At 40.7% G+C, this 18,723-nt stretch overlaps 1 protein-coding gene across 1 annotated transcript; it reads right to left on the bottom strand.

Moving 5' to 3' along the window:
• Positions 1 to 14,786: 14,786 nt before the first annotated feature.
• On the bottom strand, positions 14,787 to 17,056 carry gbp (glycogen synthase kinase binding protein). Its single transcript, XM_056380857.1, has one exon. It carries the CDS (start codon positions 16,592 to 16,594, stop codon positions 16,079 to 16,081), a length of 516 nt encoding a protein of 171 aa, XP_056236832.1. The 5' UTR covers positions 16,595 to 17,056; the 3' UTR covers positions 14,787 to 16,078.
• Positions 17,057 to 18,723: the final 1,667 nt, after the last annotated feature.

Below are 18,723 nucleotides of genomic sequence, written 5' to 3'. Positions count from 1 at the left end.
ATTTTGCCAGGGGGACTGCAGACCCCCCCCCCCCCCCCCCCCCAATTTTCAGGTGTTAAGGTAGCTATAGTGTTGTTAAAAAACGGTGACAACTTCTGCTGTTTGTTCTATGGAATCACGTGACTAGCTGGCACATTAGCAAACACCCTAATTAGAAGCTAACATGCTAGTTTGGTCTGGACCACAATCATTACTCCTGAAATGACTCCATGACTGAAAATAAACTTCATGGTTTATAGAAACAGAGGAGAAGGTTTCATGCTTTAGTCATAACATGTACAATAACCTTCTATGTACAAGCTCATCTGCTGCACTAAATCTCCCAATAACCACAACAGTTATTACCCCCGAAAATATAACAAGCTGCTTTCAACCTAAAATCTGATTTAATATTTCAAAGATGTGATAGAGTCGTAACTTTGTGAGGAAACACTGTGATATGAAAATAACAAAAACTGACCTGTAGTTACTGTGCACCAGGTGTGGTGACTTTTACTGATAAACAAGCAGAGCCAGAATCGTGTATTTACCTGCCTCAGTGTTGTTAAGCTTTCCCGGCTCATCCTCTGGACTGATGTTGAAGCACAGAGGAGACGCAGGAACTTCGGTCTCGAGGAGCCGGAACATTAATTAACTGACAAAGAGCTACACTGCTAACTGCTAACTAGCTAGCTAACTGTCCGCTCCGGTAGCTAGCATCTCTCTCTCTCTCTCTCCCGCTACGCACACAACCTACGTACCGAGCTATTCCTGAAAGGAGCTGCGCCACTTCTGGAACAATATTCTGTCTCAAACTTCTCAAACTTCTTGCACAAAGATGATAAATCAGTACATTTTGCTCGTTTACTTGCTACTGTTGCATCATAACATTAATAACGGAAGTTTAGTTTCGACGCCACACGTCTGCGCATGCGTAAATTCCTGCAATATTAAAACTGATCCCAGAACGGTAGAAGCCAGGACTCTAATCACCCGCCAAAGATTACATACATAAATAAAGTGCATAATATAAAGTGTGCATGTGCAAACCTCCAGGAATTTATGTGAGAGTTCTAATATTTATCGATTTTTTCATTTTTCTTTTAATTAATAATTAGATATAAAATAAACATGTGGTATTACTTCCGTGTAATTAACAAGATTTATTCCATGTAATCAAGGATAAAATCGTTATTTCCTCAGTAAAAATCTTAATAAAATTTTAAAAAATCAATAAATGTTAAACACTTGAAAACCCAAATAGACTGCAGTAATTTGACTGTGGAGAGACTTTTTGTTTTATTATATTTTATTTTAGGTTATTTTATTTTTATTCCACAGTAACTACACACAGTGAAGTCTGTTTTTAGCCTAATTAGCATCCATTTGTTTCACTGTTTTAACAGACACGTCACCTGTCGGCTTCAGGTGTCATCTGATGAGGAAAAGGTGCAAAGAAATCAGCGGAGACAGTGACCTCGAACCAGTGTCATCTGAGCTCATGTGTGTGTAGATAACACAACCTTTTCACATGCACTTTCAGACACTAAGCAGCTTTGAAAACATCATTTACACTCCTGATGTGACACGTTTATTTCAGGCGCTCAGGTGAGGCCGAGGATTGATTCACGCAGGTTTCTGAGGAGCTGAATGTATAAACCTGTCTCATCTGCTGCTTTTAACTCTGCAGTTTTATTATGCAATAAAAGATCTGTATCCAGACTTTGTCCATTAAAAATTAATATTCCAGTGCCTATTTTCTTATTTTAGCAGTTTTGTGTTTAGAACATCATCAGTTTTACTAAAATTTAATGAAGATCATTTTATTTATTTAGCAGAAACTGTAGAGCAGCTTTAAAAGGTTCACTGGGAGAAGTATCAGCTCTCTGTTTTCTAAATGAAGAAGGTTTTTATAACAAAACCCTTCACAGACAGTTTTATATTTGACACTAATCTGTCAGGTGAAGTTTCCTCTTCCTGCTGCATGTGCAGAATATTTTACGGTTTCACTTTGATGTTTCTCCTGAAACAGAAAAAAAGAAATCATTAAGTTTAGACTGCATTGTGTTGATGCTTTGGTGTGTGTTTTCCTCTCAGCACTGAGCTGATGGAAACCTGCTGAGCTCCGATTAATGTCATCATTCACACAACATCGGTGGGATTACCCACAAGTCTGTGTTTTGGAAAGTGGTGAGTATATCAATTCTGAATCTTAACAATGACACTTTGCTTAATTTATTTATTTCTGACACATGCAAAAAACACATTTGACATGTTTTGATTTTTTATTTATCAAGCCAGAAAATATCAACGTTTTATTTTGTGAATTAAACACTTGCATTGTTAAGATGTACTGTATGCAGCTTCTGTATTAAACATGTACAGAACTGTGCAAAAGGTTTTGTCACTTTAGAGGTCAGACTGTTTTCCACCATCAGTCTCATCAGGAAGCGTCTGATTGGTCCCAGATTCGTCCTGTAGAAGGACAATGAGCCCAAACCATCGACATGACTGATCTGATGCAGGATCTTTCTGTTTTCTGCACTTTATATTAAGTTAATTAATAGATGAAAACAATTCATGGCTTTATTTTGAAAGAACACCTTTGGACAGTATGACATGGACATATTGTGTGACATCACGTGTGTGTGCTGCTGTATAAGCTCTGACTTTAGGCAGTGAAGTGCAGAATGGAGAGAAAGAGAGAGAGTATGGATCCTTTCACATGTGTCTTTACGTGTTTGTTGTTAATTCATTAACAAAAAACTGTATTTATCAAGCAGTTATTTTCTACATTATCTGTAATATTCTTGTTGTTTGCATGAAAGAAAACTGAAAAAATAAACTACACACTCATCACATGATGAATGAGTCATTTATACTTTATCAAAGAGATTTTTCAGATCTTAAATGCATGAATGAAATAAATGTGCGGTTCTGTTTGACGACTTCAGTTCTTTTAAAGACTCTTTATTTGACTTTAGTTTTTTTCTGCATTAACCTTCATTAACTAACTGAGATTATTGTCTACGGTCACGAATCCTGTCAGGGTGTTGTGACCTTTGACCTCCTGAGCACTGGCTCCCTCTGATGCTGGTGAAGCTGAGGTCTCCTGCCCTCACTGTGAGCTCTCTGGGGAACAACCTCTTTTTTTTCTCCTCAGATAAGTAAAATGCAAATGTGATGTTCCAGTTTTTTTTTTTCCCGCTGAGCAGCTGGAGGCATCAAACAGTAAATCCAGGTCAGTCATGGAGGCAGCCAGGCAGCAGATCATCTGATGTACCTGTGGTGATGCTGCTGATGAAAAAGTAAGGAGGGACTGAGTTTCACAAAAACAGGACACGAACCTGCAGAAAGCCCGTTTGGACCAGGATGACCCTCGTCAGTCGGCCATTCACTCTGATTTGAGATGGACCCATGTCGCGCGTGTCTCTGGATGAAGTGTGGGATTGATTTTGATGTTGACGTGTGTCTGTGGATTTGTCTGTAAAGAGCTCAGTATCTGAGGAAAAGGTGAAACTGGGTCTGAAAAACAGGAAAAACCAGGTCAGGAACCAGAACAGCTGCTTTAAACTGTGTAATGTTGATCATGTAAATACTGACAGAGTCAATATGTTTGGAAATAATTACAGATCAGACTGAAAACAGAAGTGGTCAGTGCATAAATTTAATGAGCAGTTTATACTTCTGCATAGACTCGACAAACTCTTTGTTTCTGTTGCACTGAGATTCAGAGGAAAACCTTCTGTCCTACTTTACGCCGTCTCAGCTGAGACAGACTCGTTGTTATCCCCTCAAGTCTGTTATGGTTCCCCGGAGAACCCTCCTGTTCCACCAGGCTACAGCTCCACTCACCGCTCCGTCTCCTCTCTTTATTCCCAGATTCAGTCAGACGGCAGAAAACGCATCAACACCACGGGGTAGAAATCATTCTACAACACTTCCTGTGTCACACAGAGACTCTTCTTACTGAAGGAGCAGGAGTGTGAAAAGACACAGAGCCACTGGAGAATAAGAAGTTTGTTAATTAAAAGCCTCATATGTTAAATACAGTCATGTGATAATGGAAGCGGCTGTTAATTAAAGTAAAGAACAGGATGTTTGTCCAAAGAGGAATCAGATGATCTGCCTCAACCTGACAAAGCATTCAAATAACCGGCAGCTGCAGCTGGTGTGAGAAAGTGAAGAGAAATTACACAGGAAACTCCATCTGAATCAAAATCTGACAAAGTGAAATTGTCAGATCAATGATTCTCCGACTGAGGCCACAGAGTCGTTGTGTTTTCACTTTCATTTTAATCTCAGATGTGAACGTCGGAGCATCAGAGACGCTTGAACAGACTCCATTAACCATTCAAAGTGTTTTTTTTCTCTCTCAGGCCTTGTGATGATCAGACGCTTTGCTTGTCATAACAGTTTACCTCCGGTGCTTCCTCTTCCTCTTCCTCTTCCTCTTCCTCGGCTCTGATGAAACTCCGTCGTAACAAAACACAGATTCCTGAGCTGAAGAGAAGGGGACGTCAAACCGACCGCACTCTCATCTGCAGGATTCACGTTTCAGCAGATTCTGCTCTGAATGTTAGCAAGGACGTTAAAACCTCAAGTTTATGTAAAATAAACTTCATAAATTGTCAAGGTTGCTAGGCGACAGGAGCAACGCTTTGTGATGCGATGGTAGACCAGTCCGTCTCATTTCAGTCCGGCCTTTGCGGTCTGCGGCGGCTTTCGTCGTCCGCGTCCTTCCCCCGGTTTGCCACCGGACAACACATGACTTTACTGTTCTTGTGAATTAAACATATAAAGTTTGTTCGAGGGTTTCGCTAAAAAAGAAAAAAAAGGGGTCATGGGGTCACGACGTGCATGGACAGATCTCTTGGTTTTGGTTAATTTGAAAAAACGTATTGTGTAATGTGAACTTTTTAAACTGATAAAACCCTCAAATAAAAGTTCTGTTTTTATGTTTTAAATTCTTGGTTTTGAGACTTTTTGTAGAATATAATAAAATCCTTGTTTTTTAAATATGAAATGTTCAAACTAGAGTGAAGATTAAACTGAAGACGCCTCCTCTAATCGTCACCTCGTCTGCTCCTGGTTCAGTCGTCCTCCTGCGATGACTCGTCCTCTGCCCGCCGGCGTGTCCCGTCTCCGTCCTCTCTGCTTTTAAAACCAGCTTCCTGAATATATTTAGCTGCTCTGAGGCCTCTCAGGTTTTCTCTGAGTCTCTGAGGCTTTTTCTAAACAAACACACGATGCAGTTTTGTTGCTGCAAATCAGAGTAAAGACGAGTTGGGACCTGGTCCGCAGAGACCTGGACTCTACCTGAGGACGTTCTGTTTGAGCAAAGCTTCATTTGACAACATGCGCAGCGACATAACAAAATGACTCAGTGTTTAACATTACAGCGCACCTTGAGGCTCAGAGGAATAAATCTGTTTCATCTATTATAAACAGAGAATAAGGAACTTTAAAGTCTTTGATCCACATTAACAGACTCTTATTTCTATCTGATGTTCCTTCCTCAGACTTTTATTGTGAAACCAGCTCAGGATAGATGGATACAGGTCATGTGACTACATTTTGGTTGGTTGTAGGTATTAAAACCACTTAGTTAAGGTCAGAGGAATATGGTGTTCATGTTGTGAACACCTTTGACTGTTGGAAGCAGGATACAAACATGAATCTCCAATGTCAAAGTCACATGTTTTATTGACCTCTGACTTCTGCACCAAGGGTGAAGGTTTGTATTTACATTTCAATAAGCTATACGCAGTAACAGATCAAATATTTAAAGTAAACCTTAAATGACTTGTTGATGGAAAAGGGAGAATCATCAATCAGCTACAACTTTAGAAAAGCTGCTAATCCAGAGACGCATCAGTATAACAATCTGTTAATGTGAGGCTGCTAACGTTAGCTAGCTAGCTAGTTTATTGGTGACATGACTGTTTGTGACGAGCGTCCCAACCAGGTTCATCACTCTTCTATGTCCCCTGGAAACACATCCGTTGTCGTCTGTGCTACTTGCAGCGTATTTCTGAATGTGTTTGTGTCTATGTGTTTCAGTGTGTTGAGCTCTCAGGGCCACCGTAGTTTTGAATTGTTGGTCAAATAAAACAAACAACAAACAAAAACACTCGACTTTTTGTGAGTAAAATATGATAAATGGATATGATAATGGAAATAATCACTAGTTGCAGTTTGGATACAGTCATTTAGTAGAAAAACATAATACAGATTCAGTGTTTTGTCTTTTTATTCATTCACATTCAAACACTCATCAGATGATCAGCGCTCAGAGTTTCACCTGTGCTGCGTTCACACGTCAGCTGCTCAGAAATAACGACCACACCAGAGAGCGAGGGGAGGGAGCGACACTCCACTTCCACTTCCATGTTTCCTGCTTTCCCAGAATTCCCAGTGTGGGATTAGCATTAGCCCAGTTCTGTTGAGAAGGAAGACGGTGGAGGTGGATGGAGATCGTTCCAAGGGCAAAGCAGCAGGTGTTCCCAGGTGTGACGGCAGGTGAGGGGAGAGGAAACGAGGCCAGGAGCTGCTTCTTGTCTCATCAGGACGTCCGTGGTTACAGACGGAGTCCTGCTCAGTCTGAAGTGGGTCACACACACACACACACACACACACACACACACACACATCCTCTGAGAACCATGAATATTCATTGTCTCAGTGTAGTTTTACATCTCCTCTCTCAGGCTTCTCTCTGCAGCTCTAGTAACAACAGGTCGGTGAGCCAATCAGAAGATAGGACGCTCTGAGCCTCTCTTCTGATTGGCTGACTGTTTTCTGAGTGATCCAATAAAAATATAGCAGATTTCAGGTAAAAACACTCAGAGAAACCAAATCCTGCAAGGTTTGGATGGTGGGTCCAGGTGGGCGGGGCTTGGTGACTGCTTTGTTGTGACATCACAAAGTTCCAGAAGTCCTGACGGCTGGTTTTAAGGCTCAGTTTCTGAATACAGGCTGTGTGCATTTCTCTGTGGACTGAGGCTTTGATACTTTCACAGTATTAATATAGAAGCTAGACCTGATCTATAATCACACTACACATGGACAGAGACCTTTACACTGGAGGAGTGTTAACTGTTTTAATGGAGAACAGCGCAGTGAAGGTTATAAACTAAATGTTCTGCAGGATAATTTTTTAAAACAGTATTTCTTCGTTTTAACACATTCTCAACACTTTGCATTTTTAGTTGTTGACCATCTGTGATCATCCAACATGAATGTGACCACAAAGAGCCGAAAGTAAAACTTCATCAGTGAGGAGTTTAAAAACTGGAGCTGCAGCTGAGTTGTAATTGTTGAAGGTGTTTGGAGGCTCCTGCTTCATCTTGTGTGTCGCTTTCGGCTCTGACACCTGACGACCAGGTGAGCACGGTCATCTGCAGCTGACGAGCGGCACTGATTTTAAACAGGAGCAGCTTCTTTTCATCAGCTGCGTCTGAGCTATTTTCTCATCTGGTCCACACACACACACACACACACACACACCACACACACACACACACACACACACACACACACACACACATATACACCATCTTTGATATGAATTAAAACTGAAAAAAAGGATAAAGAATCATGAATCGACTCCAGTTTCGTCATCACTTCAAACCTCAGGCAGAAGATTTTTAGCTTCTATTTTTGTTGTGTCTATTTTTGTAGCAGCTGCAGTGTTGTGACATTTTTATCTGCGCTGTGTTTAAATGAACGTGGCTGTGAGTTCAGAGACAGAGCGAACTGCAACAAATACACACCATGAATTATACAGTGGTAACGTCGATTATCCTGCTACTTTAATTACTCTTTAGAGCTGTTTTGTTCCACAATATTTATCTTTAACGAAGATTAATGTTTGTAAATGAAACTTCACCCTAGTAAACTAAAAGACAAACTAACACATATACACAGGGGTTATATACAGAGTTTGACACGATCAAATACAAACTGAAAGTGGTACAGTAAAAAATATATCTAAAACAATAATAAACATATTAATATTTTAGATCTGGAGCACAGATTGAAAGTTTTCACAGTTTGCATGAGGTAGATAATGTTCCTTCCACGTTCAGACGTCTTTGTGTGGGATTTCTTTTAAATCTTTGGCATGTGAGAGAACTTAACAGTGACCTAGATTAGTTAAATCAGTTATTGATCAGCAGTAATCTTGATAATAAGTAACACAAACACCGGAAGCAGCATCAACGTGTTGTTTTAACACTGATCAATAAACTACAGAACATCTTGTCCAGGTTATTTCCACATTAAAAGCACATGAACACACTGAAGTCAGCAGAACGATGTCCTAACTCGGGTATAGAAACATCCGAGGAGCACCTGAACGCAGCGAGAGTTCTTCTCTAGAGAAAGTGAATCAGGTTTGAGTAAATGACACAGAGATAAAATACAAACAAAGAGAGAGCTGTGCTGCTCCTGCTGCGTCTCAGTTTGCAGTGAATTAGCTGCTATTGTCAGCGGCTGCCTCCAGCCTGTGAGTGATCAGATGGAAACATCAGAACCAGCAGCAACCGACAGACTGATGATGACGCCCGGCGAGCGTCACTGACATCACACCGCCACCTGCAAACATAGAGAGTGAATGAGACTTAATGAGAGCGAGGAGTAAAAGACCAGATAAGAGGATGAAGGATGGAAATGTGATGCTGAGGGATGATGATGATGATGATGATGATGATGATGATGATGATGACTCTGTTCTTCCTGTAGTTGTGTTGTAACATTTACAACATTTCCTGTCAGGAGAGTCAGGTGTTCACACTGACAGTATTTAATGGATTAAATAAAAAAAATCATCAAAGTTTATTTTATAAATAATTTGCTTCTCAGCTTCTTGTGTTTTAGTTAATGACAGTTAATGTTAATGACAGTAACGAGTGTCTGTCTGCCACATGTTCTACAGTCGTTACTGAGTTTTATTATCTTTCATTTCTCTCTTTCTGAAAGCCTCATCTACAAATGAGTCTGTCCTCCTGTGCAAAACAAGCCCACAGGTCGTTTGTGCAGCAGGTTATTATGACATCATAGTTACGTTTTGTTGCTAGGCGACATCTAGTGGTCGTTGTAATTATGACAGGAGCAGAGGGAAAAGTGTCAGTGACGTAGTGTAAAGAGAGACGGTGATCAATCTGTTGTTTATATTGTTTCTATTATGCACGACCGTTCGTTGTTATTGTTGTAACCACGACAACAAAGATCGTCCGATGTTGACGAAGTAATTATTTTAACCCTAAACCCTGACCGAGTAGTTTTTGTGCCTAAACATAACCAAGCAATGACCGTTAATACAGTAACCACGGCAACGTTCGGTAGGCCGCTCCTGGTACCGTCGCGTGTTTTTTATGGTAACCATGACAACCGAGGTCTGGTACACATGCCGCCGTAGGGGCGCTATTTCAGCTGACGCCCCTATGGGTCGTATATCAGAAGGTTGAAAAAACTACCTATATGGTTGTTTAGGTTGGAGGAGAATACAAACACATGCAGCCCTGTACACACGTGATATATATCTACATATATTTAATTTCCACAAATTAAATAAACCTTTTTTTTATTTTATATGTAAGTTGCTTGTTTTAAATCGCTCACTGACTGAGAACACTTTCACTTACAAACATGGATTCTTTGATTAAGTCGTCACTTGTTTTCAGTTCCTTTAGCTCATTAACACGTAGCATTAGCGTGTCATTTGATTTTGTAGTCCTATGGATTTCCATCGCTGATTGAATTTGATTATGTCGAGGCTGAAAAGAAGAGTGGCGGTTCAGTTGGAGGTCGAAGCGTCTTCCTTCCAGGTTTTCTCACGGTTGAAGGGGAAACCTCTGGTGTGATTCTGCATTGACTCTAAATGGCGGATGTGTCTTTAAATGTGTTTTACTACCAGCTTGTGTTCAGACCTTTCTCCACGCTGTTGTGTGACAGTCAGACTGAAGCAGTGACATTAGACATGGTGTAAATTTAACCTCTCAGATTTCCATTTTAACCAGCCCTTCAACACCAGTGAACCTCCCTCTCTGACGTGGGCTCAGCCTGCAGCAGAAGCTTGTGTTTATGTGTTTATGAGTCATCGGGTAAATATTAAAATCATCATAGAAATAAATTTCACACACAAACATCTTTACGCCCCCCCCCAATCTGTTTTCCTGCCGCTGGAGACGTTTTATAATCTGCTGTTTAATGAGATTACACATCAGTTCAGAGGAGATGAGCTGTGTTCGTGATTGAATTCTGATCTCAGTTTATCATCTTTAACTGCAACTGGAGGTTTGAACCAGTAAAACTTCAAAGTTGCTTCATTAGTATTTCACAGATTGAGTGTAATGATTAGAGTTTATCAGGGCGACAGAGAGGGGGGAGAGTGAAGATGTCTGGTCAAAATATTTTGAGAAATAAAAATTAACTAAAAGTTAAAGAAAAGAAACTTTCTTATTATTCTATGACTTTATTCTCACATAATGACTTTTTCTTGTGACATTATGATCCATCCTTCTCTCTCTCTTGTAAAAATAATGGTTTATTTTTGTGATGTTGTGACTTTCTCTTTTAAAATTATGACTTTAATTGTAAAGCTACTTTATTTACAATGTTATCAAAGTTATTTTACATTTTTACTTTTAGTTACTTTTAATAGGGTATAGACTGATGTGAGTGGGAAAGTGAACACTAGATGGTGCTGTGCTGCCCTCTAGAGGACACGCACCGTCATTACACCACAGAGTCTGATCAGGATGTCCAACAGTCAGATCATCAGAGGAAACCTTTGGTCTGGTTTCCACTTTTAGATGCTGAACTGCCTTTTGTTGTTGCGACACTCTGAGCAACAGCAAGTATCTTCTAACCTAAAGTGAGATTCAAAACAATCATAGAGAATAAATAAGTGTAAATAATCATAATTAATTCATATGAAACATGTAAATTATTCTGAGTATGAAAAAGAGAATAAGTTCTATTTAAATATGTTTCATTATTTCTTCATTTGGATCTGTAGCATTTTAACAGCAAATTGAATGACAGTCAAATAAATGAATAATGGTTTAATCAGTGTTTTTAAGATTTATTACAGTTCATTTTAGATTTTGATTTTCTGTTTTTTAGGTTCTGATGTGCTAAAGAGTTTTAAGTAATATTATTAATGGAGCTGTTAGTGGAACGTGAAGTTGTTCTCCTGTCCATATGATCACATTTAAGGGGCTTACTAATCAAAGTTAACCAGATAACTAGTCTCTGTTTTCCTGTTGATCCTCAGTTTGGATCAACACGAGCTAATGATAAGCCAATGAGTGTCCAGACCCAAGAGAGGGAACACCAACACCTGAAGGACGCACCTACAACCTGTGGACAACCTGAGTGGACCAATCACCTGCAAGATCCCGGAAGAACATGGCACTGTGGGAGGTGAAGAAAAGAATAGACACAACAGCATCGTCATTACGTCGGTGTCTGGACAGTTTGATGGAGTGGAGTCACAAAAACTTGCAAAACAATAACTGAATGTGCAACACTCATCCATTAGAGCCATGTACGATACAGGAGCTCACCTTGAAAATATCATATAGCTAGCATAGCACTATAGCAAGCTAGCTGCTACTAGGGAGGTGGTTAGCTTGACCCCACGGTGTCCTGGGCCTAGCCAGGAAGCTAGCTGCCAACATGCTCCCCCGAAAACCTCTATAGGTTCAAATTAGGGTCAAAATGATTTAGAGCTTGTAAAGTGTTTGTTCACACATAATTCCAATGTCTGTAGTTGTAAAGCAACTTTTGTAAACATGTAAAATAAATCTGCAGGAGAAATTCAAGTTTATGAAAGTGGTGAAGAGATTTGTATTTGTTTAAAAAAGACAATGTGAATCAAAAACTCTCAGAGTGTCACTAAGATACCATGGTCACAAGTTCAAAACTGTGACTTGTGAGGTCACCACGACCTTAACCTTTGATCTTTGACCTTTCACCTTTAAACACCAAATTCTAATCAGTTTGAATCCTGGTTAATTTTCTTCTGGCAAATTTGAAGAAGTTCCCTCAAGATGTTATGGAGACATTGTGTTCACAAGCCAAAACCATTATTTTGTGAGGTCACTGTGACCTTAACCTTTGACCTTTGACCTTTAACCACCAAAATCTAACCAGCTCATTCTTGGGTCCTAGTGAACATTTGTGCCAAAGTTCCCTCAACGTATTACTGAGATATCCATGAGAATGAGATGGATGGACGGACAACGTGAAAACAATATGGCTGCTGCTCTGACTGTCGCCGGCGTGGAGGAATAAAAAACATATATCATATAAATAATATACCTAGTGATACATGATATATATAGAAATACACCTAAAAACTGAATCCATCTGATAATGTCCTGATTGAACTGAACGCTTTAGAGTTTGAATGTTTCTATGTTGAAGCGTCCTGAAGGAGACACAGTATGACTCAATATGACGGTGGAACAATGAAGAATGTTTGAACCTGAGGAGAACAAACAGTTGGACTGCGTCTGCAGCTATCTCACCTGATGATGTCACGCAACATGACGTCGGATACAGGAGGGGAGGTGTCGCCTTTGTGTTTTAAATACAGTGGCTGCTTTGCTATTTTTACCTTGTAGTTTGTGCGCCGGTTGCGTCAGGGATGCAGCGGAGCTGAGTGGGAGGCCGACCTGAAGAATGAAGCTGCCGCCCACACACACACACACACACACACACACACACACACACACACACACACACACACACACACACACAGCAGCTCGCTCACACTGGAAGTCTTTGAGTCTCAGTTTGCCTCATTTCACACAGATTCTGGATGTTTGTACAAGTATCGCTGCAGAAGCTTTAATCGTCTCCTTGTGTTAAAATGAAGTGGATGGATGTCATTACTTTGCAGCCGTTGGTGCGGGTTGATTAAATATTCCCTCAGCAGTCAAACACTTGATTCATTCATGCTGGGGGCAGACAGAGGAGGCAGTGCAGAGAGAATAAGATTGAATTTTACATAACGGGTCGAGACCGAGTTTTACAGCTCCACATAAAATCATTCTTACTCATGAGTGAGAGGAAGAGCTGATGAAGGAGGAAGAGGAAGAAAGGAGTGAGTGTAAATAAAGGAAAGCTGATCAGCTGATCGTTAAATCACGTTTCTGGTCTTTTTTTGTGAAAATGAGAGAAAATGTTGAATCATTTATCAAGATAAAACGTCATTTTTCTTGTTCCAGTTTCTCCAGTGTGACGATGTAACATCTATCTATTGTTTTAGATCATTATTATTATTATTGTAAACTGGATATATTGGTTTGTTTTTTCATTAGTTTGAGAGTTTAAAATGCATTTTCCACTAATTTCTGACTACTGCAGATTACTTGAAAATAACCTGTATATTTCACTTTGTGATTAATGTTGATAAATGACTCAAAAAATGAATCAGTTATCAAAAAAAGTTGAGTGTCTCTATTTAATGTCTATGTATTTAGTTTTATATCATTATTATAGTAAATAATAAATAAATAATAATAATTTTTTTGGTTTTGTGTTTTTTCATTAGTTTGTGATCGGGGGAATTCAAAATGCATTTTCCACAGATTTCTGACTTTTTCTTTAAACTAAATGTTTAATAGATGACTGGAAAATAACCACCACTTTATTCAGTAATGAAAATAACAGTTAGTTGCAAACCTAAGTATCAGATTAGAGATCCTCCTGCAAAATGATTTTTTATATTTGAATACTTAATTAGTGCTGGAACAATTAGTCGAGCTGCACAAAAATTAATCTACTATTTTGATAAATGATGTAAAAGACAAATCAGTTATCAAAAAGAAAAAGTTGAAATCGTTCTTGTTCCAGCTTCTGTAAAGTGACCATTTGCTGTTTTTCTGTTTTATATCATTTATAAACATTATTATATTAATGTTTATATAAATGTTTTTTAATGTCACCTTCGGCTCTGGAGCTTCAGCTTACTGTTCTTCTTTCTTTCTTTCTTTCCTTGTGTAAAGCAAAAAATGTGCTCAGCTGTGCATGCAAAGTGTGATTTGATTGAAGTTTAGCTTAACTAATGATGATAAGAGTTAGCTGCTAAATACTCAATACATTTTTCATTTAATTGACTAATTAATTATTGGAGGAAATGCAGATTTTTGCTGGCATAAGAAATTATTCAGTTGAGAGAAGACCTGAAAGACAGCAGCAGTCTGTGTGTGTGTGTGTGTGTGTGTGTGTGTGCTTATGTGTGCATGTGTGTTTGCACCAGGTGAGTGTGTCCTGTCTTAACCTGTGATCCGAGGCTGAACAAGGATATGTGTAACCTTTGAGATCACCCGGAGGCCAAACATCCACCCACAGACCCACAACATGTTGTCAGCTGCCTCTGTCAGCTCCGTCTGCTGCTGCTGTGATGGATGAAGACACACACACACACACACACACATACACACACCCTCAGTAACCGAGCAGCGACAGCAGAGGGAGCCGCCATAAACAATGTGTAGGACCTTGACTGGCTCAGAGCTCAGCGGCGAAGCCACCAGAGCAAAACATGTTTTTCAGCGTTGGTGTCATGCCCGCCTGCTGTGATCCACTGAGGGGGAGGGGGGTATTTATAGGCCGATAATGAGCATGTGTCCTTCAAGACCACGTTGTCCGCACTCACAGGCCCACAGGAAGCAGAGCAGGGACACACACTTTCACATGTAGGACAAGTCAAACTACTGACAAAACAAGTGAGGGAAGTTTCCGGAAAGACTGCAGTTCCTCCTTGAGTCACCAATAAAACTCTACAGAGGTTTGGAAAAACAAACTGTGTTTATTAAGACAACAAAAAAAAGGCCCTGAAAACTCAGGAACATTATCAGATACTTCGTTACGAAGCAGTCATGGCGATTTTTCTTTACACAGAGAAGAAACAAATAAAAAACAGACAGAACTCCTTGCAGGAATTCCAACAAGGTGAAAGCACCACAGAAGTGTTGTCATGTGATGGCAGACCCCCCCCAGCATTACAAACATACAGTTACACATCATCCAAAGCCCTGTGGGAAAAGGGCGTGTTTTCTCTTCTTTCCCATGCCCCCCCACCCGCTTCTCCTCCACATGTTTGATGTCCATGTTCCCCCTTTGAAAAGATGTCTAGAGGAGAAATGCGGAGCTGCCGGTGACAGAGGTACAGAGTGTTGTCAGTGGGACCCTGAACACACCATGTGGCATTTAAAGTCAAAGTGTCGAGAACAAACCAGCATCTCTGGAGCTCATTTCACTGATGTGTCTGGTTGAGATTGAGGAACCCGAGGGCAGTTAAAGGACAACCCACTGAACAACATAACAATAATAATAGAGGAAAAAAGACGGTGGTGGCTTCCTTTCTCTTCTCTGTGCAGCGGCTCTTGCCGCCCAGCATTAGATTGTAAACAAAATGGACTACTAAACCTCCCAACCCCCCCATTATACTGGTCTGCCAGAGCAGGGAATGGCTAGTTTACACTTCAGCCATGAGGAGCCCTCCCCTCCCCCTCAAAGAAATGAACAAACCCCGGGATGCAGTGGTAAATAAAAAATAAAATAAAATGAATGAGCCAGGACTTCCTGTCACTGTGACTCCATCATCCGTCAACTAGAAAAGAAAAGCCATTGTTCAGGAATCACTCGACTCCATCTTCACACACAAACACACTCCATGTGATGCGTGTCTTCATTATACATCAACATTAGCCTCTTAAAAGGTGGAAAAACATCATTTCCCGCCAAATAAAATGTCGACAAGGTGGATTATTTTTGGTGGTTTAAACCTCCACTGCATCCCTACCCCCCCTCCCTACCCCGAAAGTCTGACCCACAAGGAGACATTCAAACATAAACAACACGGCTCATTAGCCGGGTGGCTAGCGAGTCGGCTAGGCTGACTGCTAGCCAACGTAGCGTAACAAACGTTACAGACAAATCGATGAAAAAAATTGATGAAATTAGAAAACATAGCTACCAGTCCTGTGAAATTTAATTTGAAACAGTCCGTGTGAACAGTCTCAGTGTCGGTGTTCACCGCTGCAGCGGAAACCCCGTCCACGGTTCGTCCGTTACGTTATCAGCACGGCACGTTGTCCGCCGCCTTGGGGAAATCTCCACAGTCTGCGGCGGAGAACTGCAGCCTCCTCACGGCCTCTTTAATCAGGTTCCCCGATAAAATTAACTCCTGGAGCAGCCGGTGAGGATCGTCCTCCTCCACGCCGATCCTCTTTTTGTTCCACGGTTTAATTTGGTCCCAGTCCTGGTCGCCGTTAGATCCAGGGATGTTATACGGGCTTGCCCTGCTGCTCCCCCGGTGTCCCCGGTTCCGGAGCCTCATACAGCAGCCGTTGCGTTTCTGCGCCGGAGCACCCGTGCTGCCGTTGATGACAGTCGCCGGTTTCACCGCACCGGCGCTGCTGCCGGTGAGCCCGTGCAGGCAGGACATGGACACGGACACCGTCTTCTGGTGGCCGCCGCTATTGTTGTGGAGCTGCAGCGCTTCGCCGATCTTCGTCACCAGCGCGTCCACTTCTTTGGAGTCGACGGTGACGGACTGCTCCAGAAAGATGTAGTTCTCCTTCCGACAGGGCATGGTGGCGGATACTCGTTGCTCTCTGGGTGGACGTGTCTGTGTTTTGTTATTGGTATGAATGAGAGCCCCGGGGCCGCTCCTCGCTCTCAACACGCCGCTTGGCACTAACCAACAACCCGAGTTGATTTGTAAACAATGGGTGACGCGTTGTGGACCGTACCATATTCCTTGCAACAGGGGGGGGTGGTTTGTAAACCAAAATAAATGACGTTGGGATACATACGTACGTGACTTACACAATAAAACATCAAGCTAACATTAAGTAAAGCCACAAAATTATTTACGACACAATAACTAAACTGTATCACTTGTGCGCGCGGTTTTACAGGTGCTCCGATTTCCCGCCTCAACCTAACCACGCTCCGGCTTTGGACTGCTCCCTCCAAATGGACATTACATAACTCCTAACTGTCTGCTGCTGTCTGTCCACACAAAACAAACAAAGCACATTTTTTTTAATGAAACAAAATGATGAAACCACGTTGAACCTAACCACAAAATGGCCTCTCGTATTTATCGTACAGTCCAAGCCTGAACAAACGAACGTATTTGTGAACAAACCAGAATATTATGTTTAAAATAATCAGAACACGTTGTGTAACCACAGTTCAATGTTGCACCAAAATCTGTGACCCATTAGATAAATTGACCCAATAGCATTTGCAGCCATGTTGTTGTTTATGTACACCTATTACATGCTTTATTTTGATAGCCGCTGATAAAAATAGTTTCTCATGGATAGAATTGCACATTTTGATAGCTATAAAGAAAATAATACTATACTACACTGTTTGGTTAATTTTGATAAAAGGAAATGATCAAATAAATAAATAGGTCGCAAAATATTGTGTAACATCTGTATTATAGTAATAATGCCTCTTTTTTTGTTTTAATAAACAGTTTTAATCTTCATTCAAATTTCCAGCACACTGAGCATATACTGTATGATGTAATAAAACTCTCCATCTTTGCACTGGAAAATCAAAAGTAAAAAATTAGATGACCATAAACTATATCTAAATACATTAAGTTGAAACAGTTGGCTGTGAATTTGATGAGTGAATGTATAGAGCAGCCGCTGGCATCCAGCCCGTATACAGTGACAATAGCAGAGCAGGGAGGGTGTGTGTGTCTGTTGGAGAACACGGTGTACATTTCTGTTTCTGAGAAACAGCAGCCGGGCTAAACCTGATGCTCCAGTCAAAGAGAGAGCCCTCATGACCATAAAAGGAGCTACTATCACTCTCACCACGTGGTATGTGAGCCAATCGGAGGAGGCCGGCTCAGGCTTCCTGTGTGTCTCAATGGCAGAGGCAGCAGGAGTCCAGTCATACTGGAATCCAGTGAGGTTGTAAAAGTTAGGTGTGACAGCAAAGAGTGAAACCGAGATAAACTGTCAACACTTCTTGAAACATTAAACAGCAACACTTACTTAATAACCCACTCCAGGTCAAAATACAGGAAGCAGATCATAACATACAAATAAAAAGACATGTTTAAATCATTTTATTTATTTACATACACTGTGCTATGTATGTACATTAAAGTGTAAAAAAGTAAAGCCTTCATACAAAGTGCAGTAAAGAGAAAAACCTAAGTCAGGTCAGTGTTTGCTGTGACCCCTCCAGTTCTCCTCACAGTTCTTCAGGTTCTTCAGGTTGATTGTTCTAGCATCCTGGAGAACCTGCCTCAGTTCCTGTGCGGATTCAGACAGTTTTCAGTGTCTTCTGAGATCAGGACTCTGTGGGGTCCAGACCACCTGTTGCAGGACTCCTCGACCTTCTTGACTCTGAAGATAGTTCTTTATGACTCGGGCTGTGTGCTTGGACTCATTGTTCTGCTGCAGGGTAAATGTGGGACAGATTAAATGCTGGATAATTATCTAAACATCTAAAGAATCTAAAACCTTTGCACAGTCCTGTATGAGGTTCATCTGCAGTGCATCTGAGATATACGACATTTCACTTCTGTTATCTGTGTTTATCTTCCCTTTATGCTGGTTGCATAAGTGCAAAAGAAAAATGAAATAAATAAATTACTTAAGTCACTTTAGGTGAGTGCAGTTTTAAGTGAAGGGAAGACTTATAATACAGTAAAATATTCAAAGATTACTGCACATTGAAATTCTT

The sequence above is a fragment of the Seriola aureovittata genome, chromosome 7, assembly GCF_021018895.1.
Source record: "Seriola aureovittata isolate HTS-2021-v1 ecotype China chromosome 7, ASM2101889v1, whole genome shotgun sequence".
Taxonomy (NCBI): domain Eukaryota; kingdom Metazoa; phylum Chordata; class Actinopteri; order Carangiformes; family Carangidae; genus Seriola; species Seriola aureovittata.
This window is presented reverse-complemented; position numbering and strand designations above follow the sequence as displayed.